Source organism: Elgaria multicarinata, chromosome 4 (assembly GCF_023053635.1).
Source record: "Elgaria multicarinata webbii isolate HBS135686 ecotype San Diego chromosome 4, rElgMul1.1.pri, whole genome shotgun sequence".
NCBI lineage: Eukaryota > Metazoa > Chordata > Lepidosauria > Squamata > Anguidae > Elgaria > Elgaria multicarinata.
This window is the reverse complement of record NC_086174.1, coordinates 79,816,298-79,843,782: the sequence shown is the minus strand read 5'-3', so window position 1 is coordinate 79,843,782 and position 27,485 is coordinate 79,816,298. Positions and strand designations below refer to the sequence as shown.

The 27,485-nt window shown below is 39.7% G+C and overlaps 2 protein-coding genes across 11 annotated transcripts in view; one reads left to right on the top strand and one right to left on the bottom strand.

The window, feature by feature from the left end:
• Positions 1–15,708, bottom strand: part of BCLAF1 (BCL2 associated transcription factor 1) — a 30,035-nt gene extending 14,327 nt beyond the window's left edge. For 2 of the 10 annotated variants that reach the window (XR_010025378.1, XM_063124625.1), the window contains exons 1-7: positions 15,420–15,569; positions 11,903–11,966; positions 9,029–9,093; positions 7,498–7,622; positions 4,475–5,380; positions 2,513–3,181; positions 2,250–2,419 (exon numbers count right to left, since the gene is read on the bottom strand). Coding sequence is in view for 9 of the 10 variants with exons in the window: in XM_063124625.1 (XP_062980695.1) it covers positions 2,250–2,419; positions 2,513–3,181; positions 4,475–5,380; positions 7,498–7,601 (1,849 nt within the window). In the remaining variant the exon portion in view is untranslated. Of the gene's footprint in view, positions 1–2,249; positions 2,420–2,512; positions 3,182–4,474; positions 5,381–7,497; positions 7,623–9,028; positions 9,094–11,902; positions 11,967–15,419; positions 15,578–15,625 lie in introns of those variants that run through there. The other 8 variants (XM_063124627.1, XM_063124633.1, XM_063124632.1 and 5 more) reach the window with 8 other exon arrangements.
• A 5,659-nt stretch (positions 15,709–21,367) lies between these two features.
• Positions 21,368–27,485, top strand: part of LOC134398194 (uncharacterized) — a 32,097-nt gene continuing 25,979 nt past the window's right edge. Inside the window, exons 1-2 of the mRNA XM_063125443.1 lie at positions 21,368–21,593; positions 27,361–27,480. Of these exons, the coding sequence (XP_062981513.1) occupies positions 21,368–21,593; positions 27,361–27,480 (346 nt within the window). The remainder of the gene's footprint in view (positions 21,594–27,360; positions 27,481–27,485) is intronic.

Genomic DNA, 27,485 nt, shown 5'->3' with positions numbered 1-27,485 from the left:
TGCTTTAAACTAGTTGACCATATTGTCTGGAATTGTGGTTAACACTAACTATGGTTAGTTTCAACAAGCTTCATAATTCATGGTTTAAAGTTGGAGTCAGCTTGTTTGAAATTAACCATAGTTAGCATTAACCATAATTTGTCACTTCAGACAACATGATATATAATGCTGAACCAAAAGACAAAACTTCCAAACTACTCCTCCAGGCCATGCGGGGGTGGGGTGGAACATGCAAGCCCAAAGCTTCTTGTGAAGTATTTCACATTGACTGGGTTCCAATCATTATCGTGGCTTACGTAAGCCATGGTCGGTTCCAATGGGTGTTGGCTGCTATTTTGAAAATGCAGGCTGCACAGCGCATACACCATTGCTTGTCATGTTAGCCAAACCTGGTCAGTGTGGGTTATGCAAGTAAAACAACCCATGCAAACAGACCCATTCTGTTTATTTTACTTGTACTTATTAAACAAAACTAAAAGAAGTACCCCTTGTTAATTTTTTATCCCAAGTATTCGACATGAAGTATTTGTGAGGAAAATTTAAGCACATTAGTGTAATTTAAATATTCTGTTATATCTTTTTCACTTGAATACTTGTAAAAATTTAAAACCATAGCATGTACTTCCCTTACATTGTTTACAATTAGAATAAAACTGAAAACTGTAGACACACTAATAAATTTTAGCAACCTCATGAATTGTACAAGATATTTAAACAGAGTTCAACTCTATTTCACTAAGGTTGTTGGGGCACCTTCAGTTTCAGTTTCACCATTATTTCATTTCACACTAAGATATGTATTTCAAGGATATATAGGTGTTCTTCACATTCCTGATACAAATAATCACAGAAAACCTCCATTACAACTATGAAACTGCCAAGATTGTCTAATATTATTTGCAGTTGGCATTCATTCACTGTTACTATCAAACTTAGAAAATGGAAAATTTTCCACAGAAAAATTAACACATTCAAATGTGCATTCTTCATACACCACCACCCCAAATAGAGTGTCTGGTTGTGGAGATGTGTGCACACTTTTAGTCCACTGCGGCTGTGCATTGTTCTGAGACACCCGTTTCTGGACAGGTACCGTGTAGGATCCTAAGCTTAGCATTGTGGACAGGATGTCAACTAACCTCACTCCCATGTCCATCCTCCATCCTTTAGGTGCTATCAAAGCCCTGCACAGGTATAACTAGGTGGCCTAAGTTCCTTGCACTGGTGCAGGGAATGGACATCAGGCTACTACTGCATTAGCTACACCAATGCAAGGCTATTTAATCAACATCCTGCAGATCTAAGCTACACCATGACCTTAATGGAATTAGATAATTAATTTAAAACTACAGAATACTAACTGGAATGAGACAGTAAGGGGCAGGATCTACACTACTGCTTTATAACTGTTTATAATGGGTTTGGCAACTGTTTGGGCCCAGGACACATTATATATACTGTTTTCAAAGGGTTATATCCTGCTTGGTGTAGATCTGGCCAGGGTCTAGGAGCTATGCTGTATTTCTCTGCTGTAGCAAGCCAGCTTTTAGTGCAACAAGCCAAAATCATTCAAGAGTAGACAAGATGAAATCTTTAAAAGTTATAGCCACAATCCAGATGTACATACATGAAACTATATCTAGGTTAACATCCCATGCCAGGCGTGCACAATTCAAATCCTGATGAGGATCAATTCGATATTTTTGCCAGCTCAAGGCCACACCACTACATTAGCCACTGTGTTACAATTTAACCTCAGTGCTTTCTTTTAGCCCTCTCTACTAACCCTCTTTCGCTGTGCTTCATGGCATGTTCTCTTCTTTCTCAATGGATCACCACAGAACTGAACCTCGATCTCTCAGTTACTTCCTCTTTTTTTCTACCCACTGGGATCTATAAAGCACCACTTCTGTTACCCTCTTTTATCTCTGCACTCCATAACACTCCGCCCTCTGCACCTCCATCTGTATTAACCCTTCTTGAGTTTCCCCATCCCACACATCTTTTAACCTCATCTCAGTTCCCCCTTATTTTCCTTAGGAGAAGAGAAGAAAAGTACGTAACGTATGTTATAAATTCTCTAAAACTGTTAAAAATGTAAGAAAATGTATATATCTATTTCCTAGAATGCTACATAATGTTATGAAAGAGAACTGCAAGAGGAAGACATGTACAGAAATCTACAGAAAAATAGAAGAATTGAGTTTTTCAGTAGATTCATTTCAATACAATTGTACTTCAAGACATACCTTTGACATGATGGACTAAGGACACAATGTGCTGAATAAATGACTCTGATGTGCTTTTGCTGGCCTGTGGTAGCTTAATGTGGTCAAAGATGGATCGGAACTCTTGCTCCTTCTTGACTGAATGGACAAGTGTACTAGCAAGCAGCCTGTCTTTAGTCAAGGAAGCAGGTCTAAAGCAAATAACACAAAAAGGAAAACAAAGGTTTATGAAAAAGCAACTCCACCATGGATAAGGGAAAACTATTACAAATTAGGATAATTACCTGTTTGAATCATCAAGTGGCACAGGTGCCATTTTAAGTTTAACTTCAGGTCGATGGGAGTCACTGGCTATCATTTTGATCCTAAGTGGGCTCTCCTCCCTGAAGGTAGATTTCTCTCTTGCATCCAGATTCTTGTGCAGGGGAGGACTATAATCAAAGAGTTCTTTGAGCTTCTCAGACTTTACCTGCTCAGGTGACTGGGTTTCTTTCTTCATCATTCTCTCAGAAATTTTATCATCTTCCTTGTGCTTATCTTTTGGCACATTAGGCCTCTCCACTACATAGCTAGGTGTCTCCTTAAGCTTGTAATTTTTATCTTCCCTAAATCCTTCATTTTCTCTATTTGCCTTCATAGAGATTTTAGATTTGTACTTGGAGCCTTCATCCTCAGCATTCCGGTGAGATGCAGCAAAGCTCTTACCCTGATCTGCCAGAACAGACTTTCTGAACTGTCTATAATCTTCCGTCTCCTCTGTGTCTTCCCCATCAGAGTCATTAAATTTTTGTTTTCCAGTCTCTTTATCCATATAATATTCCAAAGCTTCCTGATCATCCCACTCTCTTTCTCCCTCTGTCCTTCCCTTCTCTGACCCTCTCTCTTTCTGAGCATCTTTCTCCCTAGTATTACTTCTATCAAGCAGGTATACTCTAGACTCTTCATCTGTGTACCTGTGGATAGCAAAGAGGAGAATAACCCCCAGTTGCTTTCATTCCAGTTCAATAGTATTTATGTTGTAGCACTGCAACTCCACAAAATTCAATACCAAAACAAATACATGTATGTGATTATAGCAATTTTATATGTTAACCATGCTTATAAAAATATTTCAAATGTTAAGAGAAACAGTAATTCTTTTAACTTTTAAACAATTTCTCACACAAATTTGAGTACTTTTATGCCAATTTTTATCTTATAGGAAAAATAAAATGCTTTTTTACAAGCTATTTTTAAGTTTGATATTTAAGGCAACAGAAATGCAATATCTGAATCTGTATCCCGTTTTTTCTCAGAAGAGCAGATGATGTTAAACATTAGCTTACAAAAAAAGCTTTACACTGCTTAGGTAAATTGCTATGATGGAACATGCTCAAAATCTGGATTCGCTAAATTGTAACCCAGTGGCCAAATTCTGATTTTCTATCCTTTAGATGTTAAAAGTACATGATTTCTATTCTATTTCATTTTCAATGTTCTATTATATTTGCACATTACTTGCTATTATACATCACTTAGTGAACATACTCTTCAGTCTTTATTTAAAGAATTAAGTATATTTGAGAAGAAAACATTTCAGTAATTGGACAAGATAAGAGAATTGTGTACACAGCAGTTTAGGCAGATTACCGACTGATCCACTTAAAAAAAAAGAAGAAGCAAGTCACAATAGTTAATTCCTATTTTCAGTTATATTTCAGCAGACACATTATAAACAAATGTGAGAACCTTGTCATCTAGAAAATATCACAGCACCCTACTTTGTCAAGCAGCCAGTTAAGTTTGACAGGTCAAACTAAGTTCTCCTAAAGCAGCCTTCCTCAACCTAGTGGCTTCAGATAGTTGGACTACAACTCCCATCATCTTCAATCAGCACTGCCATAAAGCCAAGATACAATCTTGAACTTTTGAAAAACTTGGTAATTCACAGTAATAGTTCCTTGACAAAGAGAAAAGTACTTTTCAGCTGTACTGCTCAACAAGGTTTTAATGTTTAAGTATGATAGAACATTTTTTATTAAAATTTTAGAGATTAAAGCTCTAAAATATATGGAAATAATCACTCTCAGAACGGGATTCTTAACACAAACACACACACACTTTTAAAATGAAGTAATATATGTCCTTATACTTTACAACGCTGACAATTCAGGCACACTTTACTAAACAACACACATGACAATAGAAATGTGCTCACTGCTCATTACCTAGTCAAGTAATTTTATTTTTATAGTTATAGTTCTTACCGTTTCAGAAACTTTGCACCCTTTGCAGTTTCCTGATCCCCAGCTTCTGGATAAAATGAGCGCATGCGAGTCTCCTCGCGTGGAGCATTCTGTGATGCAATCGCTTTTGCAGGGCTTCTCCTTGAAGGAATGTGATGCAGTGGACTATTCTGGGAAGGGCTATAACGACTGGAACCATTTCCAAGGGAACCAGAACCAGACCTCTCAGGGCTATGCTGAATGGAATGTGAGTGCTGAGGTGTGTCCTTTGCTGAGTGAACTGTGCTGAGTAAGTGGGCATCAGAGCATGAAGAACTCTGACTAGGTGGGGAGGCAATAGAAGGACTATGAGGAGACCTTGGACTATTATCATATGCTGAAAGGCCAGGCCATATATCACCTGAAGCTGCTGCTGATTTATTGAAATCATCTAGCGGCTCAGATGGGTCATGTTCAAATGCACCTTTCTCTTCCTCTTGTGATTTATTTTTTAATGGGCTGCCTTGCAAAGCAGCTGCCTCAGTTTTCTTTGCTTGCTTTTCTGATGACCCATGTCTTTTGGAAGAAACAGGAGATTTGCTGTATGGAGATGAAGACCGAGATGATGAGGATCTTGGAGACCTGGAAGATCTGTAGGATCGGCGAGATCTGCTCCGTGATCTCTGGGAAGAGACCGACCTTCTCTTTGGACTTCTGGAACGTGAGCGGCCCCGTCTAGGGCTTCGAGAGTGTCTTCTATTCCAGACTGGTCGATAACCTCCACGGTGATATCTACCTCCGCCTCCTGGATAATATCCTCTACCTCTTCCTCTGTAGCCATATGGGCGTCTCATTCCTCTATTATTTCTGTAATCTCTGCGGTAATCTCTATTATAGACACGATCTCTACTGCGAGATCGTGAGTATGTCCTGGACCGAGACCTAGAACTAAGATAAAAAGAAATGTTAGTGTTAAAGCGATCATGATTCTCCAAAAACAATATACAAAGCACCGCATGCAGTGTTCTGATCATGCATATGGCATGTCCACCCCAGAACTTTCTGAAAAGCACCATCAAGGTCACAAGACTAGAATAAAATATCCTGCCCCACAAATATGCAGATAGAAAAACTTTCTGTTTGCTAGGGAGGGGAAAGATGAAGCAATAGATTCCAGGCACTATTTTCCTAGGTTTCGGAAGTGTTCATTATTTTTATTTATTTATTTATTGCATTTCTATACCATCCAAAAGCCCAAACCCTCTGAGCGGTTCACAAAAATTAAAACCTTCAAATACAATTCAAGGTATAAAACAAAGCACAAAATAAAAACACAACCAGGATAAAACCGAGCAACAGTATAGAGATTTATACAGATTTAAAGCAGCAACGCTAATTATAGAGATTCCAGTGCTGCCCTATTTCTTGGCAGCAGAAATAAAATATTCCAAATCAGACTTCTAAATAGTAGATTTCAATGGCTAACTATCAAACTGTCCACAATAATGTAGATCTGCAGATACTCCCTGCATAACTATAGCCTCCAAGCATTAATATCTAGGGCAGAAACATGTCTTCCAAAATCAACTGAATGCTATCAAACCAGCATTCAAGCTATTGGCCGCATTTAGACCTCACACTAATCCATTGTTTTGCAAGACATGATTGAGACTAGGCAAGCCTCAAGGTTTGCATACTCTCCCTTACCTCCTCCAGCATACATGGAAGATGGCTGGAAGCTTTCACTTCCTTGAAAAATCAAATCTAACAAAAGGTTTAACTCAACTATAGGGGTACAGAGACTTTTAAATGCTATTTAACATCTAGAGACTTCCTTTCTGAGCAGTAACTAAACTTTGACTATGTCACTTTTTACTGTAGGTCTTTCTTAATCCTTCATGATTTGTTTACAGGCCATATGTTACTGGCATATCATTGTACTTTGGCTTGCACCTCTTTACACCTTTATAAAGGTGTAAAGAGGCTTTTTGTGTTCATATTTCATTTTGATAATTATGTTTGTATACTTGACATTTTTTATATTAAAAATAAAACTTTTTAGTACATTGTTATAGAAGATAGCCTAATTCTTTTTTAAAAAACTTTATGGGCATAAATAAACTTCTGATTTTGCGTTGTGATGAAAACTGTTGTTATTTATGGAATCTGAGTGTCAAGAGCTTTCCAATGAAGTATGCTTCATGAGAATCAATCAATGGGGAAGGCAGTCAAAAAAGGATGACCAACTAACTCCTGACTTCGAAATATATATATATGATTTAATGTCAAATGATGAATTTTACTTATGGTTTCTTTAAACAAGCCAAATTCATAACAGTTTGAATTTAGCATGTTTCAAACAAACCATAATTAGCACTCATCATAGTTTTTCAGTTCAGATGACATGACAAGCTATAGTTAAAGATAAACAAGGCAAAAGCTTCTAAACAACTCCTCGCAGCCCTACCAGAAGATAGAGGGGTGCAAGAGCCTAAAGCTCACCTAAGCACATCTGAACACAGCCAGTGGCCTGGTTTGCACACAACACTACATCATGATGTGGTTTATTGAAATCTGGCTATCCGTTGTGTTTGAGCCCAACCACACAAATAAACCATGCTTTGCTAACCAGCTACTAACCACAAATACAAGTCATGGTTTGTTGTTGGCTTATGAAGTCTGGCTTGTTTAAATCACGGCTTGTCATGAGGGCCAAAAACCTAAACTGTGGCTTATCCACATCTTGCTGGTGTTGCTCTCTGCCCTAAAAGCAACATGTCCAGCAAGAGCATCCTGAAAACAAAACTACTATGAAGGCTGACAAAATGGGTGGGAGAAAAATAAACCAGAAATATGGTAAACAAGATGTTTTGTTTGCTCATCCACAAGACAATTGATGGCTAAAGCAACAAATCATGGTTAACATAAACCATGCAAATGCAGTCAATAAATCTATGATTCTTACCAAGTACTTTGAAGTTCCAGTGAAATTCAATAGTTCTTATTTTCAAATGTAAGAAATCAAAGCAGAAAGAGCACAGAACAAGTAAATGCAAGAAATGTACCTGTATCTCTTTTTTCTAGAGTGTGATCTGGATCTTGACCTTGAACTAGACTGAGATCTGGACTTCGATCTTGAAGAATGTGATCTTGTGTTAGAGCGACCCATTTTTCTCCCAGTAGTTTACACCTATCCAATAGAAAAAAAGTAAAATGAAACACATGACCGTAATTTCTGGCAGATCACTTCTAAAAGAGCAGAGCGTGGAAAAGCGGAGATGTGTGTGTGTGTAAAACATGCTTAACGGTCAAATTAAAGTTAAGTTAATAAAAGGAAACTTTCTAAATAATGTACTTCCACAACAACTTTGACTTTGAAATTGTAGTCAACTTCTGTATACCAATGCAAGTCTAAGACAGGAGACAGTACCTGGAGTAACAACCAATCCATGATTAGTTGGGGCCACACAGGAGCGAACATGCTGCCTCCTATGCGATCATCACTTCCACTTTGCATTTGGTTTAAAAAGCAACCCAAGAACCCAGAACTCTGTATTGTTGAGGAAGAAATAACCCGGAGTTTTAATCCAACAACAAACCATGGGTTAAAACTCTGGGTTGTTTCCCCCTCAATAACAGAGATTTCTGGGTTCATATATCACTCTGAACAACCTAGGAATGGGGTATTCCAGGGTTGTCTGCTAAACTGGATGCAAAGCAGAAGCACTGAACAGGAGGGACACAGCACCGACAACCCATCGTTTAAACAACCTTGAGTAATTATGTCCAACCCAGGCCAATGTTTTCTAAATAGTTAAAGAACTAAGGGAAACGCTACCAAACAACCCACAACATTTTCAATTGTAGCCAATTTCCCCAAAAGGGAACACCCAAGAATAGCAAATAGTATTCCATATTGCGCAACATACCAAAGACCAGTGGCAAACACCATGGATAAGAGGCACCAAATATACTGGATATTCTTTCTCCCAGTATTTACACAGAATATATTTTACTCTGAAGTGGGGGGTTTTCCGTCTGCCACGCCTTCATTTACCATTGCCTGCATTGAACTAGACATGTTCACCAAATATTCCATTCCTCTTTAGTCCCAAACACACTGATCTATCTTTGGCCTACAAATCAGAAAACTATTCAAACCTCTAAATTGTTTTCACACTAACACAGCTAGAACAAAACAGACTAGTAACAACAGCTCAGCATGTGAAATATTACTGAAGTATTTTCCCTGAAACATTAGTATGAAACATATGTGCATATAAGGTAGATAAGCCAAAAGGCACCACACCAGCATATTTTAGTAGTTTTTATTCAATGAAAAAAAGAAAAGAAAAATAAGACACCCTAAAGCTCGTTTCATGTGGCTCACATATTACAGTTTTATTCAGTTACTGAGCAGCAACTAGGGTTGATATTCAACTATATATTTTTAAAAAAATCTGATTTCAAAATTTTCTTAAAATAATTACTAAAAAAAGAGCCTAGGTCAAAACTACCATCATGAATACTAATTATACAACTTCTAATTATATTCTATGAATATGTTAACAACAGTTTATGGAGATGCGAGATAACCTGATCAGTCCTATTCTGCGCTGCAGGTGGCGTACAGAATCACTCTCTTGCGGCCTTGCCTCTCTCTAAGTGCAAAGATAGAGAAGGTCAATCAATAGAGATTTTGGGGAGATGGATTGGAATAAGGAGAAGTCTAAATATAAATGCAAGGGATGGGGAGGGGAAAAGAAAATGAAACCGAAAGTGAACTGTAAAAGAGACCCCATTTAGGAATATTTTGTTTCTGCATCTGTTGTGTTTTAATTACCTAAATTTTATTTTTTTAAAGAACTTTACATTTAAAAATACATGTGTAAGTTTTATGTTGCTGTTTGTTGAAGAAGAAAATTAATCAGAAAAATAAACAAACTTATTAGTACAACTTAAAAGCTTGTTTGGTAGTGGTGATTGTGGCACACCATGACAAAATAATTGAACGGTTGGAGCTGGTTTATCTCCTGAATTACTTAACAAGTTCATTCTGCTCTAGTACTAAAACGACCAAATTACAATCCCATTTTTTTAAAATGAAAATCAATTCAGAATAATTGCTTACTATGTACCTACTTTCTAATGAAACCTACATCTCTGAATAGGTATTAAGATTATATTAAGTAATAATGTACTCCTACTTAAAAAAATGATTACATAGAATTTTTCTCATAGTGATTTAAACCAATTTGATTTAAATCAAATCAATCCTGGCAGCCACCTGCCAGACTCAGGCCTTAGCCAGAACTGAGGTTTATCCCGGGATCGTCCTTGTTCATGTAAATGACACACAGGATACCCCGGAAGCAGGCAGGCACGACCACAGGACGATCCCGGGATAAACCTTAAGTCTAGCTAAGGCCTCAGCAAAATGGAGTATTATTGTCTCTTTTAAACACAGAAAAGATTTTAGGTGGGTTACTATTTCACAATGTATCATAATGCAGGACAAAAATAGACATTTTGACTGAGATTTACCAAGCTATACTAACTTTACTTTATAGAAAATGACAGATGAGATCAAATTTTAGTTCAAGCTGGAAGTTTAGAATTTTAGCAATCTGAATAAACTGGAATTTACATTTTACAAAGTTAATCAAAGTATGGCTAAAAGGTGCAACCCTTTTACAGCCACTATGATATATTGGTATATTTAAAACATTCAATGACCCTGTTCAGGTGACATGCTAAGCCATAGTTAGGCTGCTAACCATTTTGCAGCAAATGGTTAGTGAGCATGTTTAAACTGTGGTTATGTAGCCACCATGGTTAGGAATGGTTCACACAACATGCTAAGTCATAGTGTTTAGCTCAAAATGCTTTACTACCATGACTTAGCATGTTATCTGAATAGGTCTATGACTCTTAATGAAAAAAACCACACTGTATGCAGAACAAAATCCGTTTAAGAGAACTAGTACAATACAAAGTTCAAATGAAGCTATCTCTATACAAACTACGATAAAATTTAATGAAATAACTAATCCATACTGCTAAACATAAAAAGTGATAGTAAAAATTTAGTAATTTTAAAAAATGATTTAACACGTAACATAAAATTAACATAAAATTATACCAAAATAGAAGCTAAACAGTTCATAAGCACTAAGTGGAAACCACACTAGCCTGCCATGCATAGGTTCTTTGCATGCAGTTTTACTGAAAGCCTGCTTTGAGTGAAGATTTGGTTTATGGATGCTTCAGCTATATACTAGCAGCTACAAGATAGGAGGAAATGCTAAGCACCCCCTTCCTCTCCTGATGCATCCATAAACTGACTGACACAGATAAGCTATATAAGAGCCAATGTTTGGTCTGAATGGAACAATTAAGTTAACAAAAAAATTCAGTGTTCTGGGCTATAATTTCCACCAATTTCTTATCCCATGTATGGGACCGGTGGATGTTTATAGCCTTCAATAGAACCAGTAGAAACAAGCAAAATGTGTAGTTTCCATTTAGTGCTTGAGGACTGTTTAGCTTCTATTTGGATATAATTTTATGTTATATGTTAAATCATTAAATTTTTAAATTATTAGTTTTACTATCATGTTTTATGCTTTGCATCATGGATTAGTTATTTCATTAAATTTTATCTTACAGTGGTAGCTCCATTTGAACTTTGTATTGTACTAGTTCTGCGTATTGACTTTGGTTTAATACATGACCTTCATTAAAAAAACACTGTATCACAGTACCGTTGAACATAATCATTCTCCATGTAGGAGTGAAGTGCCCACATATAGCTGGAATTTTATGTTCTTATCCGCATTAAGACCCCCATTTTATGTTCTTATCCACACACACATACACAGGTAACGCAACATGTGCCTTAGGGAATAGGAGGTCTGCATTTGCTTCTCATATCCCCATCAAGCCCTCATCCTCAATCCTAAATTTAGAACTTAAATAACTTGACTAAGAGGAGAGGAGAGGAGAGAGCTGGACTGGGATATGACAGGCACACATAAACCTCCTATTCCTTGATTGCTCTGGTGTGTTATCTGTGTACATATGCTAGGTGTAGGGGGCGGGGAGGACTACCAGGACAGGCACACTCTTGTATGATGAAGTACAATGTCAAAATTGAACAACACAATTACCTTTCTTAATTGTTACATTTTATTTCTGTGTTCACAAATTAAGGACACACCAACAAGTATTAGTTGTTAAAAGTACCAAATATATAATTTATAAAAGTTAAATTCATACCCTATAAAATATTTTAATATGTTGACAGCTCTAATTTAAATTGCTATACAGTATTTCTTTTTACTACAGGTATATGTTATTTTTGAAGCCTTCAGTCACAAAAAAGTAAACTACACATATATTTTTGAAATTGTAATGGCCTTGATCCAACTTTAAAATGTGTAACTCAAAATAGCCAATTATTTATCTTACCTTCCAATCTTGCAAGCCAATAAGAAATGAATTTACAATTCTTAGTATGCACTCAAATCAATCCCTGTTTCAAAAAAAGAAAAGAAAATTAATATGACTATACATAGTACCCTCTCCTAGGAAGTATACATTTTTAAAATAACTTTGAGTTTTAAAGAGTGAACACCAGAAGCAGATTTATAACTAGAGAGTAATACAGTGCAACACTGTATCACAGTCTGGTAGATTTATTATGTAGATTGTTTAGTAATTGTTCAGAAATACACCTTTACTTGTATTACCTTTTCACAACTGTACATGAAGAATATATGTAAGTCCTATCTCACTAGGATAAAACAGGGACTTCTTGTATGTCTCTCACATCACGTATATATCTGAATCTAAGCCCACCACCACAAACAAAATGAAAGTGTTAATCATTTTCGCCTCTGCATGCACTGCTCCCAATCCACTATCAGGAACTCTGGGCAGTATCCAATGGTGTCATTCCACAAACTCAAATAGCTCTAGCACAGCTCTGGCGAATCTTTCCATTATGAAAGTGCTTACCAGCTGTCCAACCACAACTTTAGTTGGATTCTCCTCTTGCACATAGTTCAGAACCTAATTGTGCTACACAGTTGAATACTGCCCTCTGCATGCAACCCAAATTGCTGCATATGGATATCCAGCATAGAATCCTCACATGAGGTACACTTTTGCACATGCTACTCCCAATCCAGTAAGGGAGACCTGCAGAAACCTGTTTTTGCACATGCCAGCTCTCACTAAATAAGTGTTAAACATTAATGGTTGTATATACTTCAATACCTGCCTCCGTTCTAAAACGGTAGTCTAAATTTTAAGTTTTTTAATATCTATATAGAACAACTTCTAATATAAAGCTAGACAATCTTTCCTCAATGTGGCACCCTCCACATATTGTGTACTACAATTGCCATTTCCCTAGCCTGTAGGGTATGATAGGAACTGTTGTACAAAAAAGCTGGAGAATGCCAGGTTGGGGAAGGCTGACCAATGTATTCAGCAAAATAAAAACAGCATTCTTAAAAAAAAACACCTCACACTTTATCCTGTTTAGCAATAGGTAACCCAAATCTTACAGCGCTCTGAAAAGTGCTCAGACTTTAGCAAGTCTGACATATCCATAATCTGAGAGCGGTATTCTGCATGCCTGTCTGCACCACTTAGCAGTATCAACAAATTAAACCTGTCACTTTTAAAGTGATTTACACTTCAATCACTTTTAATGGAAAATTACATCAGACTACCTTCCAAAACAGTTTTGACTGATCTCATAATGCACAGATAACAATGCTGTTTCTTATTAAATCCTACAGCAATAGCTCCATGGGGCCTAGCCTAATGTGCAGTGGAGGAAAGATTTAATGCAGTAATTCTGAAATGGTGTGCTGAGGAACCCCACTTTGCTATGAAATTACCACTTAAGACATTTATGATAAGCAGTCTAGAAATTGTTAAAGAGGGTGCCTTCAGCATCTTGCAGATTTACTGATCTGGCTTACCTTTCTTCTGATCGGTCTCTACTGGAGGTGGGTAATTCTACCACTTTTGCCTAGTTCTAGTAAATGTGACTGGATCATTCAGTTATTCCGAAAAGGAGTATGGAATTTCAAGAGTAGGATGCCTGTCCTATCTCTGTGTGAATCATTGCTGTTGATGTACCTCTTCCCAAAACAGGAGGCAGCTCAAAACAGTAATAGAGCCTCTAGGAGCAAGCAATTCTCCTTTTTAAACCCTAAAAGTAAGCTCTTTTAAAGAAGTAAAAGTCTTCTTTAAAATCTTATAAAAAACTGGCATAAAATATTTTATGGAGGATATGACTATCAAGTGATGATGGCTATATATTATCTCTGGTATCTGAGGCAATATGTTTCTATATACCTGAGGACCACAAGCAGGAGGGTACCATTGTACATGTCCTGCTCATGGGCTTCCCACAGGCATTTAATTGGACATGCTGGACTAGATAAGCTGTTGGTCTGTTCCAGCCATGGCTCTTGTTAAGCTTTGCTATCAGAAAGTTGGGAACAGTGGTCTGTCTAACAGAGTCCTCTTGTGAGAAAGTACTATTTACATCAAGTTCATATAACGTTCCATCTAATGAATAAGAGGACTTTTGCTCACACAATGGGACTTCTTCCTCTCCCCCACCCCACCCATCTGCTCCAAGGAAGTTCCCCAACCCTCCAGAGTAGATTTGGGACATGCTAGTGGCTACAGAGCGGAGATTCATTCCACAATATCTGTTCTGTTGATGACCACAGCTACTCTTTTCTTCCTTAACCTTGCATTAAATTCCTCACATGAACAATTCAAAGGTCTTGCAGCACACTGTCAATTTTGCCTCCATATGTATTCATTGATAGCATCTTTATCCCATACTTTAGCGAAAAAGGCTCCCAAGGTGGCTCACAAAGATTTTAAAAAGTCCTTACTCAACTGGGATCTAAAGCCATAGCCAATTCCAGCTGCCTGAAAGGGCATCTGCATGATACATGTATTTGTTGTGTACAGTCAAAACATCTCTTACAAATGCAACCTGGAACTGCTGGAATTAATGTGCCTGGAATTTACTAAAGACTCTCCTCCACACTAGTCTTGCCCTACTGCCCTCCAGATGTGTTGGACTGCAACTCCCAGCACACTTGCTCTGGCCAGCCATGCTCTGGCAAAGGGATGCTGGGAGTTGCAGTCCAACACATCTGGAGGGCATTAGGCTGAGGGAGGCTACCCGCCTCCATCCCGTCACGGTTACTGCTCCCTGCTCCTGACGGATCAGTTGCTGCAGCTGGGGGAGGGGGGAGGGGGGAGATCATATCAGGTGCTGCTGCCGCGCAGCAGAGAAATATCTGACGGCCGAGCCACCGCTACACCACCACCCGCTCTCGAGACATTCGTGAGCGACAGCGAGGCAGCTCCCCTTGGCCACACCCAGCCGGCCTCGTTCCGCGCTACCTGTTCCCTCGTGGGAAAGGGGTAGGGGCTGAGGAAAGAAAACGGGCGGGGGGGGGAGAGCGAGCGCCCCCCGCCGCCGCCAAAAGAGGGGAGCATGCGCAATGCACGAGCGTGAAAAGGAAACCGCCTCTATGGGCAGTATCTAATGGCAGTCTTACACAGACTAGGCCCATTCACTTCAATGGGTCTACTCTGTGTATGAGTACCATTAGATACTGCCCTATGTCTTCCTTTCCTTTCAGACAGAACAAGCCCCTCCCCCACCACAGGTTTAGTGAGGGGGAGGCTTCTGAAGGAGGGGGGGGAGAAACCCGGAGTGTCTCCACCCCCACCCGCCCCAAAACGGCATTGAGAGAGAGAGGGCGAAAGCGCCGGGAAAGGCTCCCGCGCCACAGAGCGCCGCGGGAAGGGGGGTCAGCGGGGACGGCTCGAGGGTAACGGCCGCCGGGAAAAAACAACAACTGACGAGCAAGGCCCGAGCGCCTCGCTGCCTCGACCCTCATGCGGCCTTTCGAATCCTTGCCTGTCTAGAGCTCACCCTCTCTGGGCGACACCTCCCGTTCGGCTCTCACCGCTCGGCGGCCATTTCCCGTCTCGGTGAAGGAAAAGAAATGAGGCCGGGGGGGGGAGGGGAAAACCATAGAGAAAACCGTTTCTGCGACGTTAGGCTAGCACAGACACGTCACTTCCACTCCGGGCGGGCGGCGGGAAGGAATAGAAAGTCAGCAAACATCCTCGTATTACCTCGGCTTCGGCTACTGCCCGTAGGAAAGATGGCGATTAGGCCAGTGAGGGCCGACGCAAGCGGCCCTGGCAGGCATTCTTCGGGATCATGTGATCCTGCCTCCTGAGGCGCGCATGCCCAGTCGTGTTGGTCCTTGTTTTGTATGGTAGTCGTGGCAAATAGTTGGAAAGGATAGAAAAACCAGCGGAGTTTAGCGTTTTGCTATAGCTGTCGGGTTACCTCAGGTTTTGTTTTTTAAAAATTAACATAGCACAGAGCGCTGATATTATCAGGTTCTTTTCATGCTATTCATTTAGGCAGGTTTATTGTGTTTTTCGGCCTTTGTGGAGCGCATAGCGTTTCTCCAACGTTGCCCCCCTCCCATTTAATATCACAACAGCCCTATGAAGTAGGCTAGGCTGGGAAATGCTTCTCTTTATTTTTTGTTAGGTTTGTATTGTGTGTTGTATTCGTTGGAGGAACTTAGCAGAACCTCATAACCTTTTAGGGTTAGTAACTTTTACCTTACCACCCAAGTGAGCTTACTTCCCTTTTAAGCCAAAATTGAATCACTACACATAGGCCGTTTCTACACCTGCCTTCCCCCAACCCCCATCATCCCTGTGCATCCAAATGACACACAAGGCAGGGACAATCCCTCAATTTTCCTGGGATAATCCTTAGGTGTAGAAAGGGCCACAGTATAGATTTGATTCTATATTTAAATTCTGTGTGCACTTACCTGGGAATAAGCACCGCTGACTAAAGGAGGACTTCTGAGTAAATATAGACTCAGTCTAAACAAAAGATATGGCATAGGTTCATCCAAGATTTCAGTCTTTTAAAACATATAGTAATTGTTGTGTGTTTTTAAAGTTTTTGTTTTGTTGAAACTTGGAATGATTGGATTTTTAAAAAAAGATTTCAACCCACTGCATCTTATTTCCAAAAGAAGAAGAAAATATCGACCAGTAAATGCTGTTAACATGATACGAAGGTTGCAACCTACCCTAAAAGGTTGGTAGTCCTAGAATGTGAGATACAAACTAGAGTGATACTTTTGTTGTATATGCAATAACTGACAAAGTAAAATGTATATTCTTTGACATTTATTTATTGCCTGCATTTGATGAAAATATGAAGTAGACTTGGTTCACATGATCATTTGAGTGGCATTTGAGCTGCAGCCGGGTACCATTTGCCTAATTACCTGCCCAGGCACAGCTTGCCATGTGTCTGAACCTGTGCTGTATGGCTTGTTTAAAGGGGAAACAACCATCAAATAATCCAACAATGGACTATTTAGACTGCAGTGTTTGAGTGAACTGGCCCATAGAATTGGGTGTCATGTGGATGTTAAAAAGCATGGGGGCCACAATGGAGACAAAATGGAGTCCTCCAGCACCGCCTTCTGGAACTAGCTGTTCAAGTAGGAATGGAACTACTGTAAAACAGTTCCTTCAACTCCCAGTTTGGACAGTTTCTCCAGAAGGATACCATGGTTGACAATATTGAAAGCTGCTGAGAGGTGTAGGAGAACACACTCCTCCTGTCTCTCTCCCAGCAAAAGTTATCCCAACCAAGGCAACCTACATTCTGAAACCTGTGTTCAGTCAGATTCAGCATGAGTCTTCCTCCATCTACATTCAGGCTATCTTTCCCCTACGTGAATTGAGAAGCAGGTAAAATAGTAAGCTGTGTGCTGGTATTTTCCCACCACTCACAATTCCAAAATGAAGAATAAAGTTGACAACTTATCATATAGCAGCTTCGGGAGTATCTCCACACAAATTACTTGTCTATGGGTGAGTTCGGATGACACGTTAATCAACTATTGTTTCCCAATCTGTTCCTATTACACACACACTCCAGTTGATTGGCGGGTCTTCCAAACTCAGCCAAAATCTTTTTTCCTTGCCTGACTTCCTAAAAGTATGTATGTTACTATTTTGTGATGTATCAGGAGCTTGAACCAAAAAAGAATTACTCCTCTATTCCAATTTAGAGGAACATCCCTGCATAGCCTTTAACCATGCACATGTCTATTTTCAAGTCTGAGATTTTCAACTTTGAGATAGAATGCCTTAATCACCACAGTGCTTTTATCATCAAAAAGTATTTTACCACTTTTTAATAAGAAACATTCTTCACCATTGTTAACTCCTTTATCCTCACAAGTCCATCGGGTAAATTATTACTGTTACCATTTTATAGGCAGGAAGAAAGTAATTTCACTTGCCTGAGAGCTAGCTCAGCAGAAGTGTAAACCCACATATTGGCTCAGTTCAGACAACACGCTAATCAACGGTTGTTTCCCATTCTATTCCTATTACACACACACTCCCAATTGATTAGTGTATCCTCCGAACTCAGCCATTGTCTCCCTAATCCAAGTTAGCATTATCTTGCTATAGTACTCAAACTGACAATGCCTACTCAGAAGTAACTACCATTGAGATCAATGAGCTTAATCCCGAGTAAATGGGCATAGGATTGCAGTTTTAAGCTGAGTTCACACAACATGACAAGCCATAAGGGTTTATTTTCTGGCAGAACCCATGATGAGTTTGTGCATCGTCTGGGATGTGTCTGTGACCCATAATGGGTTAATCCATCCAAACACCCTACTTTGAGAAACTACACTCTGCAAAATGCAGATTGTTCACTTAATATACAATGCATAGTGGTTAGTAACTCATCATGGCTTGGTGTTATATGTGAACTCTGTCTTAGTCACTTTACTGCATCTGTCATGGGGATTTAATTGTTGGTCTAACACCATATTCTTGTGAAACTTGTGATTAGCTAGCATGCTGTAAAGCACATATTTGTATGCATCACAATGCTGTTATAGCATGAACTGTTATCCCAGTAAAGAGTGGAGTTTTTCAGTTAATCTTTGGTGGAAGGTGTGCCTAGGTGCATGTGAATGTGTGCATTGCAGTGTGTTATCTAACAATATGCTTAGTCAAAATAAATATTTTAGCCATGTAACAGCATGGTGTTAATCTGAAGTAGCTAGAATTAAGGAAATACTTTTCAAACTAATTTGTAATATAACAGCAGGGGTTAGATTACAAATTACAGATAAGTACATGAAAAGCAAGACTTTTCAAGCAACTTGAAGCAGCTTCAGTTATTACACATCTGCAAGTCACACACCGCAGCTGTGTTAACATGGACTTGTGTAAAACTGAATGGGCAAAGTAGCTTTAGAAAAGAAAACCCATATACTGAGTGCCTCTATGGATGGAACGTATCAATAGGTGGCACTGTTCACTCAGAATCAGAAGTGAACAGTTAAGAGCAGTCCATGCTGCTATCACCTCATGTCACAAGACAAGAGCAGTAGTACAAGTTTTAAACCACATGTATGAGGCTCAGGTGACCTCAGTTGCACGAAGTGCCTTCTACAAACTCCGGTTGGTGGCCCAGCTACACTCCTATCTAGACAGGGATAACCTGGCTTCAGTTGTCCATGCTCTGGTAACCTCCAAGTTAGATTACTGCAATGCGCTCTACTCCGGGCTGCCTTTGAAGACGGTTCAGAAGCTGCAGCTCGTGCAAAATGCAGCAGCCAGATTGATTTCGGGAACAAGAAGGTTCAACCATATAACACCTGCTCTGGTCCGCTTGCACTGGCTGCCTGTATGTTTCCGAGCCCAATTCAAGGTGCTGGTTTTGACCTATAAAGCCTTACACGGCTTGGGTCCACAATACCCGACGGAACGCCTCTCCCGACGTGAATATACCCGGTCACTACGTTCAACATCTAAGGTCCTCCTCCGGGTGCCTACTCCGAGAGAGGCTTGGAGTGTGGCAACGAGGGATAGGGCCTTTTCGGTGGTGGCCCCCAGGCTATGGAATGATCTCCCTGATGAGGCTCGCCTGGCACCAACGCTGCTATCTTTCTGGCGCCATATGCCTCTTTGCCCAGGCATATGGCGGCACATCTTAATCACCCACATGTTTAGTTTTTTAATGTTTTATGTGTGTATGTTCTGTGTTTTAGAATTTTAAATTTTGTATACTTGTTTTTATCTCAATTTTAGAATTTCTGTAAACTGCCCAGAGAGCCCTGGCTATGGGAGCAGTATATAAGTGCAATAAATAAATAAATGTATAATGTAGATGGTTTTAAATGAAGATTAGATAAATTCATGGATGACAGGGTGCATTAGTGTAGGATTAGCTGTGATAGCAAAATAGAACATCTATATTGAGAGACAGGCAGCATGTGTCTGAATACTGGTTACCAAGGGAGAGGGTGGAGTTGCAGTGTGTTGGGACCTTAGTGTGGTACTTGGGAACTTCCCAGAAGCATCTGGTTGACCACCATTGAAAGCCAAAAGCTAAACTAGATGGCCCCTTGGTCTCATCCAGCAGGACTTTTCAAAAATATTCTTAACAGCACAATCCCATTCATGTCTACTCAGAAGTAAATCCCATTGACCTCCGGATCTTTGGATATGAGCGGCGTCCTTGTGTGCACTTCAGGCTGTTCAGTCCTGCTGCAAATAACCCACAGTATGTTGTTGGGTTATTTTGATAGTTTCAGAGAGAGAAGCCAGAGGTTTGTGTTTGCATGTCACACTAAGCAGATCAAAGGTCCATGGTTTGTTTAGCCATATGTACTTGCAGCGGGAGTAATTGGGCAGGATTTACAAGCGTGATTATTGTGATGTGTGTACCCTCGCACAGAATTCAGCCAATAAGGTTGCATGTAAACAATATGTTTTTAAATCTTCGATTTTGAGCCACATATATTCTGGGATATCTGCTTGCTAGTTTTAACTCTCCAGGGTAGTAAAAAGAGTGTCCATATATTATGTTTACATTTCATAAGCCCAATATATTATACCTATTGTGCTTGTGTGGCACAAACTAGATAGGACCTTAATAATGAGGGATAGAATAAAGAAGGTCCATTACGTCCAACCACACTTTCACTACCAAAATTATTACCAATGTGTTTCACTGCACTGTATATTCAAGGAGCAGGCTCACCAAATACATTTATTTAGAATCAGGACCTAAATAACGTTTGGTATACATCTTCCCTTAGTTCATTCATGCACATGTATTGTAGTCTGAAGGAGGAATGCAAACCAAATTTTAATACTGTGGTTTCATTATGTATTTTCTGTTTTTACAGATATGATTAATTTATATTTATTGCAAGCTACCTGCCAATCCAGTTGGTACTATTGTTTCTGTCTGGAAGAAACTGGAATTACCTGTTTGTTTAGCTTTTTGTTGTTTTCTCTGATTGGCGGATCAGTTGTAGAGGTGGAGACCAGCAGGTGTGTTGTCCTCACGTGTGTGAGGTCAGTCTATATATGCATAGCTTTCCTTTGTTATCGCAGAAGCTGTTGCCAGTCTCCCAAAACTGCTGGGCTTAGTTTTAGCTTTCAGAACTTGATTTGTCTGTACAGCACAAAGTATACTCTGAATTTACAGTTTTTATTTGATCACCTAATTTTTCTCCCATCTAAAACAGAGGAAGGCTGATTGTGTTTGGGCATGACTCAAAGTTTTTAAAGTGTTTCTTACACTTCACAAGTTAGACATACAGTTATATTTTGCTCTACCATGAAGTTTGAACACAGGAAGCAACTTTGACATTTTTGCAGCTGGTCTAGATAATTATGTCTGGTGCTGCCTAGACGAAGAACACCGGAATAAGTCAGCAAAAAGTGGGAATATAAACGCTCGCTCTTCCTCTTTTTCTCTGTGATTTTTGTTTGAGGAGAAAATTAAGAATGGGTCAGCTGTGTGCAAAGTGTGCTCAGTTGCTTTGTGACTTCCTTCTCTCCATGAAAACATGCTCCTTGGGTCTGGTACATGACATTAGGGAGTGTTTGGCTCAGATCCAAATCTGCCCCTGTCTAAAACGAAAAAGCTTTGAAGCAAGGCAGCTATACAAGCCTGTCGTTCAACCCCAGGAGGAGGAGATTGCCCAGGAGTTTCTGCAGCACATGGAAAGAGGTGAGAGGTTTCTGCTTTTGCAGTTGGGACAGCCAAGGTGGGAAGATGTTTACTTGAGCTTTATAGCTTTGCTTAAGATTGTGCCATTCAGTTATCATAGACAGTAAAAGGCCCGGTGCTGCCTCTACTGTTTTTGCGAGTAATCATGAAATGACTATGAATTCCTTTATTTGCATCAGCCACAGGCCTTAGCATTTGAAATGAGATGTACAAAAGAATAAAAGCAAGATTGTATTTGACCAAAATTACCCAAGTTGCATTCTAAAAAATTACATTAAATACAAATTCCAGAATTAATACAAGTCTTTACACATAAAATAGGAATAAGTAAATAAAACAAATAAACTTCTGTTCAGTCAAAGGCGCTGTCTGAAATTAAGACTCTGATAAGATGGTAGATCTTATTTTGATAGCACCTGCTAAAATCTTGCAGTTTTTGCTGTCACCTGCTTATTTTGGTCTGCAAGAAGGAAAGACACAGAAGCAATAACTGACCGCCCTGGAATAGATAACAGTAGTGGAGTGATCACCTCTTTCCTCAAGTCTCTATAAAAAGTACAAAATAATAATACATGAGCTACTGTTTCGATACTGCCATCTCCACATGGGCAGATAGGGTTTTCCAATGGGATTCTTTTAAATCGGCCCTCAAGTACAGCTGATGGCAGTATATTCAGTCTTGCATAAGTAAAAGCTCGTCTGTATTTTAAAACAGTTAAGTTTTGCAAATAAGATGCCAATTTGTCAAAAAGGCGAGATGGAAAGTAGTCATACCATGGACAAAATTTTCTTATAGTGGCCAGAGTGTTCTGTTGTTCAATATCATATAGGCATTGTCTAATTACATATTTTGCTTTGGAGTAATCATGAAAGAAAGGAGAAACCTACATTTTTCCCTGCACCAAATTACGAGCTCTAAGAAAACAATGGGTCCCAATTCCAGATTGATTGGTTAAACTACTCTCTTCCACCCTTTTAAATCCCAGTTCTACCAAAGGTTTGCTTTCATCTCAATAGTTTCCCTTTATCTGAACTAAAGCTGCCACATGGCAGCTTTGCCACCTTCAATCCTGCATTATTAGTCCCTTGTCTTGTCCATCTCATGTGGCCTGCAAGTCTTCCAGACAGGAACCAAAGCACTTCAGTGTTCAGTACAGCACCAAGATGGTACATAATAAATGTGGAATTATAATAGTAGAAGTAGCAGTAGCAGCTTGGCAAGTTTCAGTTCAAAGGGTATGTGAATGGGGGGAAAACCCAGTAAGTGAGAAACAAAAATAGTTCATTAGCTGCCTTGTCTGCTTTTTAGTGGGAAGGCAAAAGATAAATATTTTGAACAAAGTAACAGGATTTGCATTGTTACATGGTTAGACCTTTGGTAAAATAAGAACTTTCTTGTGTGATCAGGCTAGGATCTGCAATTACCCATATATTTTTTTGGACTGGTTGGCTGGTTGTATTCTTGACCTTCCCACCTCCTGACTGCTTTCCTCTCCAACTTAGGATAGGTGTGGCAAAGAGAATGCAGCTAGCAACAGAGGAGCTGCCAAGTCACAATGTTCTCTGACTTAATGTTCATGTATATGAGAGAGAGTGCTTCAGATACTTCATTCCTTGACCGTATAATATTTTGAACTTAATGTGCAGTATGTGGCTTAGATCATTTCCCTGTAATCTGCTCTACAGATCTGTGCTTGCATCTGTTAGTTGTCTTTGGGACTAGTCTTGGCCTCTGTTCTGAATCTGTAAAATGTGTAAATGTTTTCTAAAATGCCTTCTAATTGCTTAATTCCTTCATAATATGCCACATATATGTCTGTGATGCATTTGGCATGACCTGTCCTTTGGCTGGACATGCTTTGTTTGAGCAGAATCTTCTTGGTGGTGTCACTCCAGTTGAGGAAACCTTTCGGTAGAGTTTTTGCTGTTCCCTATGTTGTTGTCATTTAGGCACCAGTTAAAGACATACTTATTTGTGTAGGCTTTGGGAGTATACACAAGTACTCTGTTTTTTTACTAGTTGTGCTGATTTTTATTTTGTAATTTTTATATATAGTTGTGATTTTAGAGTCATGATTTTAATGTTTATGTGGTGTCCTGTGTTTTATACAGGTAGCTGTCAGAGGCTCTTTGTGAGGAAGGGTGGGATGTTAAATCATTCAATCTACTCTACATACACTTTAAGTTTTTGCTTTCTGCTTCTGACACAGTTATTGTCTGAGGTAACTTGAAATCATGTGTATGCTTTTGCTTGGTGGCATGGAATTTAGAGGAATATGAAACAGTTGGACACTTTTGAAGAAGCAAGGGTGCTTCCACATGAGGCTTTTGTCATGCAATCACCATGCCTCATTCACATAATGTTGTCCAGACATCAGTGTCTTCCGCTTGCAATTCTCGTGTGATTCCCAATACTTTCCCCATATTTTTCTTTCCATGCAAAAAATATTCAGTAAGAAAAGATGGAAGAGCTGTGCAATGTACTTTGATTGGCAGCACAAGGAGCCTTCTGTCTGGAAATACCTGGAGTGTTTTCTATGGGCTCTGGTACTGTACCTGCTAGCAGGCTCAGTCCAGGTAAACATTTTTTAAAAAGTAATTAATTAGTTGGCAAGCCTAGATGAGATTAAAGGTCCATCTATTCCAGCATTCTAGTCAGAACAGGGAATATAAAACCAGACAATAAAGAGTTCAAAGCTGATCAAGAAAAGAGTACAATCAGATTATATACAATTCCAAATGCTCTGTCTGCAAAGTGACTGAACTGTAGATGTCTTTATCTAGTAGGAAGATGCAAGTAGCTGTTTCTGCCTGGTCGGCACAGTCTAATTTTGATTACAGCTGTCTTTTAATATCCTTCCCGAATTAAGACCTGATTAGCCTAGCTGTTATATCTCTCTGGCATGCTTTGCATCTTAACTAGATGGACATCCATATGGCCAACTAAATTTTCCTTGAAAGGTACTAAAAATTTCAACAAAAATATTAGATGCTAATTAATTACCTGAGACCTATTAATTTATTATGTGGGTATTGCTTGATGATCCTTCTTTAATTGTACAGCTGCTTACTACACTTTAGAAATTTGTTGAAATGTGAGTGTGTGGTACATTTGATGTTTTCATGGGAAAGCATTATTATTTTCAAAGACTAGGCCATTGGCTAGCAGGTAGTTTGACATTCATTCAGTTTGAGAATATCTCAATGAAAGCTAGTGATTTCCAGAACTGCGATGACAGTATTAAAAAAGATAAATGCCTTTAGACGTGTGCAGGGTGCTATGGTCTCTCTACTGAGAATCCCCACCTGTTCACCATAAGCCCATGTGTATGGAAACAGATTCCACATTAGAAGGAAGCACTTCCAGCACTGACACTGGTATTTCTCACTTAGAAATTAAGCCATGACACAACCTGTTGCTCCAAGAAACAAATACATCAATGCTTGTTATGGCGTCAGGATTGCTTGCTCCTGCTTGCACGCAATTCCTTAAAAAACACCCGCGACTCCATTTCAACTTTTTGAAATCAGGACTAGCTCTAGTTAAGACCATGCACCAGAACTATATTCAATGCCACAGTTCATTTTTAGAAATATGATGTAACAGGCCTGACCCATGTGCAGAGTACTTTTTCTCCATAAGTCCGAGGTTAGGGAAAATGCAGTCCGTATTTGGGAGGGGGGGGGGACAGGGTGGCAGTTCATGTCACATTCAAACATGCTGGAGACTCCAAATTTTTCATTTTAGAAATGCACTGATAAACAGATCTATGCACCTTGTAAGGTTAGGGCTTTGCTTGAGAAACACTACAATCACCCTGATTGTCTATACAAGTATGACTACAATGCATGTAACTAACCTGACGAAATGTTTCCCCACCGCAAAACAACCCTAAACGACTTGGGGCCAACATACCTACCAGACCCCCCTCCCTTATATACACCCAGACGACAGTTACGATCTTCAGAGGAGGCCGTGCTGGCCATTCTGAAAGGGATGGAATGTCACCACGAAGAACCTCGGCAGCGGACCTTCTCTGTAGCAGCACCCACCCTCTGGAAAAACCCTCCCTCATGCGATTCAGGAGGCGGAAAATGTAATAGCTTTTAAACACCTCCTAAAAACGTACCTCTTCACACAGGCTTTCCCTGGGCTGTAATTTATCTGATTTTATATTGTGCACTTCTGGCTGCTCTGTCCTTCTTCATGGTGAAACCCTCATACAGCCAGCTTCATTTGTTTGGACTTAAACTCCAGCATTTCTCCTTGTAGTGAAACCCGTCACACAGCCAGCTCCACTGTGCAGATGCTGGGCCTTTTCTCTCAACCCAAGAGTTAGCTGGTATGTGTGCATGTGAGAGAGGGAGAAGGGGAGAGTAGGAGCCAATAGGGAATAGAGATTCTATCTGCAAAGCCTGGCTGGGACGAAATAGGCACAACAAAATGGCCATGACAGTGAAGATGGCTAAGTATGGCAGGGAGAACTTATCTGTCTCCATTCCAGAGGGGGTAAGTGTTGGAAAATAAGAACAAATCTGCATGCCTTCAGACACTAGGGACGATAGAGAATATCCTGTAGCTTGATCAATTTCTATTTCCTGCTCCCTCTCTTTCCTCTTCCTTCTCCTCCTCTGCAACAAGCAAGCATCACATGGTCTCTCAAGAAAGGAAGGAAGTAGCAGTATCTCATGCCTTCGCTCACTTAGGCCTACACAGCCACCTTTATGGGGTGCTTGTAGTTTTAGTGTTAGATAGCCTTCTTTGGTGAAGTGTATAAAAGTAGACTTCTCTGGTGAAGTGTATAAAAGCAGTAATAAAGTTAGTTGATTTGAACTTATTTTAAACTGGCTCTAGCCTGCATTTTTTGCTTCCAATACTAAATGCTTTCCCTATATAAAGCTGTCAGTCCCATCAGACTTTCCAACACTTTGGATAGCCCTTTTAGAGTTATAACTGAAGCCTGGAGCTGATTTACTGCCCACTGATGACACCAGAGCCACCAGTGACTGCAATTCCCAGCATTCCTGACTATTGGCTATGCTAGCTGGGGCTGATGGGAGTGGAAGTCCAAAAAACGTGGAGGGCACTAGATTGGGAAATACTGCACAATGCATTCTTTCCATATGCTCCATTCCATTACCCGTCTCCCAAGGTTTTCTGTTTTGCTCAGCATTCTGTGGCATTCTTTTTCTACTTTTAAAAATGTGGGATCCCCCCGCCCCCTTTCCACCAAGCATGCTGATATCTCCCTCTTCTCAGTAGCTCTGTTTTGGCTACATAGCCATCATAACTCAATGGCTGAGTTTGTTATTCGTTTAATCCTATTAGCCTTGGCAACCCATGTGGTTTTGTTGATGATGTCATGCCCACTTCTGATGTGATAATGTTATGGGTGCCTGCAAACAAAATCATGTGGGTGACCACAAGCAATCAGAGTAAACAGCAGTGAAGGGAAATTAGGCCAAGGGTAAAGGAACAAGAAGGAAAATAGCCCTGGGGGGAAAGCTAACAAAGGGAACAAAAGGATGCTAAAGCAGTTTTTTTACAATTAAAAAAAAATTGGCAAGGTGATTATTTTTTCAGTAGTTTGAAATATCCATATTGTATGGAGCTGAACGAAGTGCATATCAAAGTAAGAGAATTGTTTTTTATGTCAAAGTTTGTTTTGATATACCTGCTGCTTTAAATTCTGTGCATTTGGACTCTTCGAGTATTTAACTTCTTCAGACACAATTCAGATTCTGTTATCATCACATCTTTCTTCAGGTTTTGAAATGTCGCCACTTGGCAAGGACTCCCTAGAGGCTCTGAGGACCTTGGCATTTTCAGAGAACCCTGGCTTCCAGAAGTCTGCAGCCCTCTATTATTTACACATAAGTCAACACTGTAAG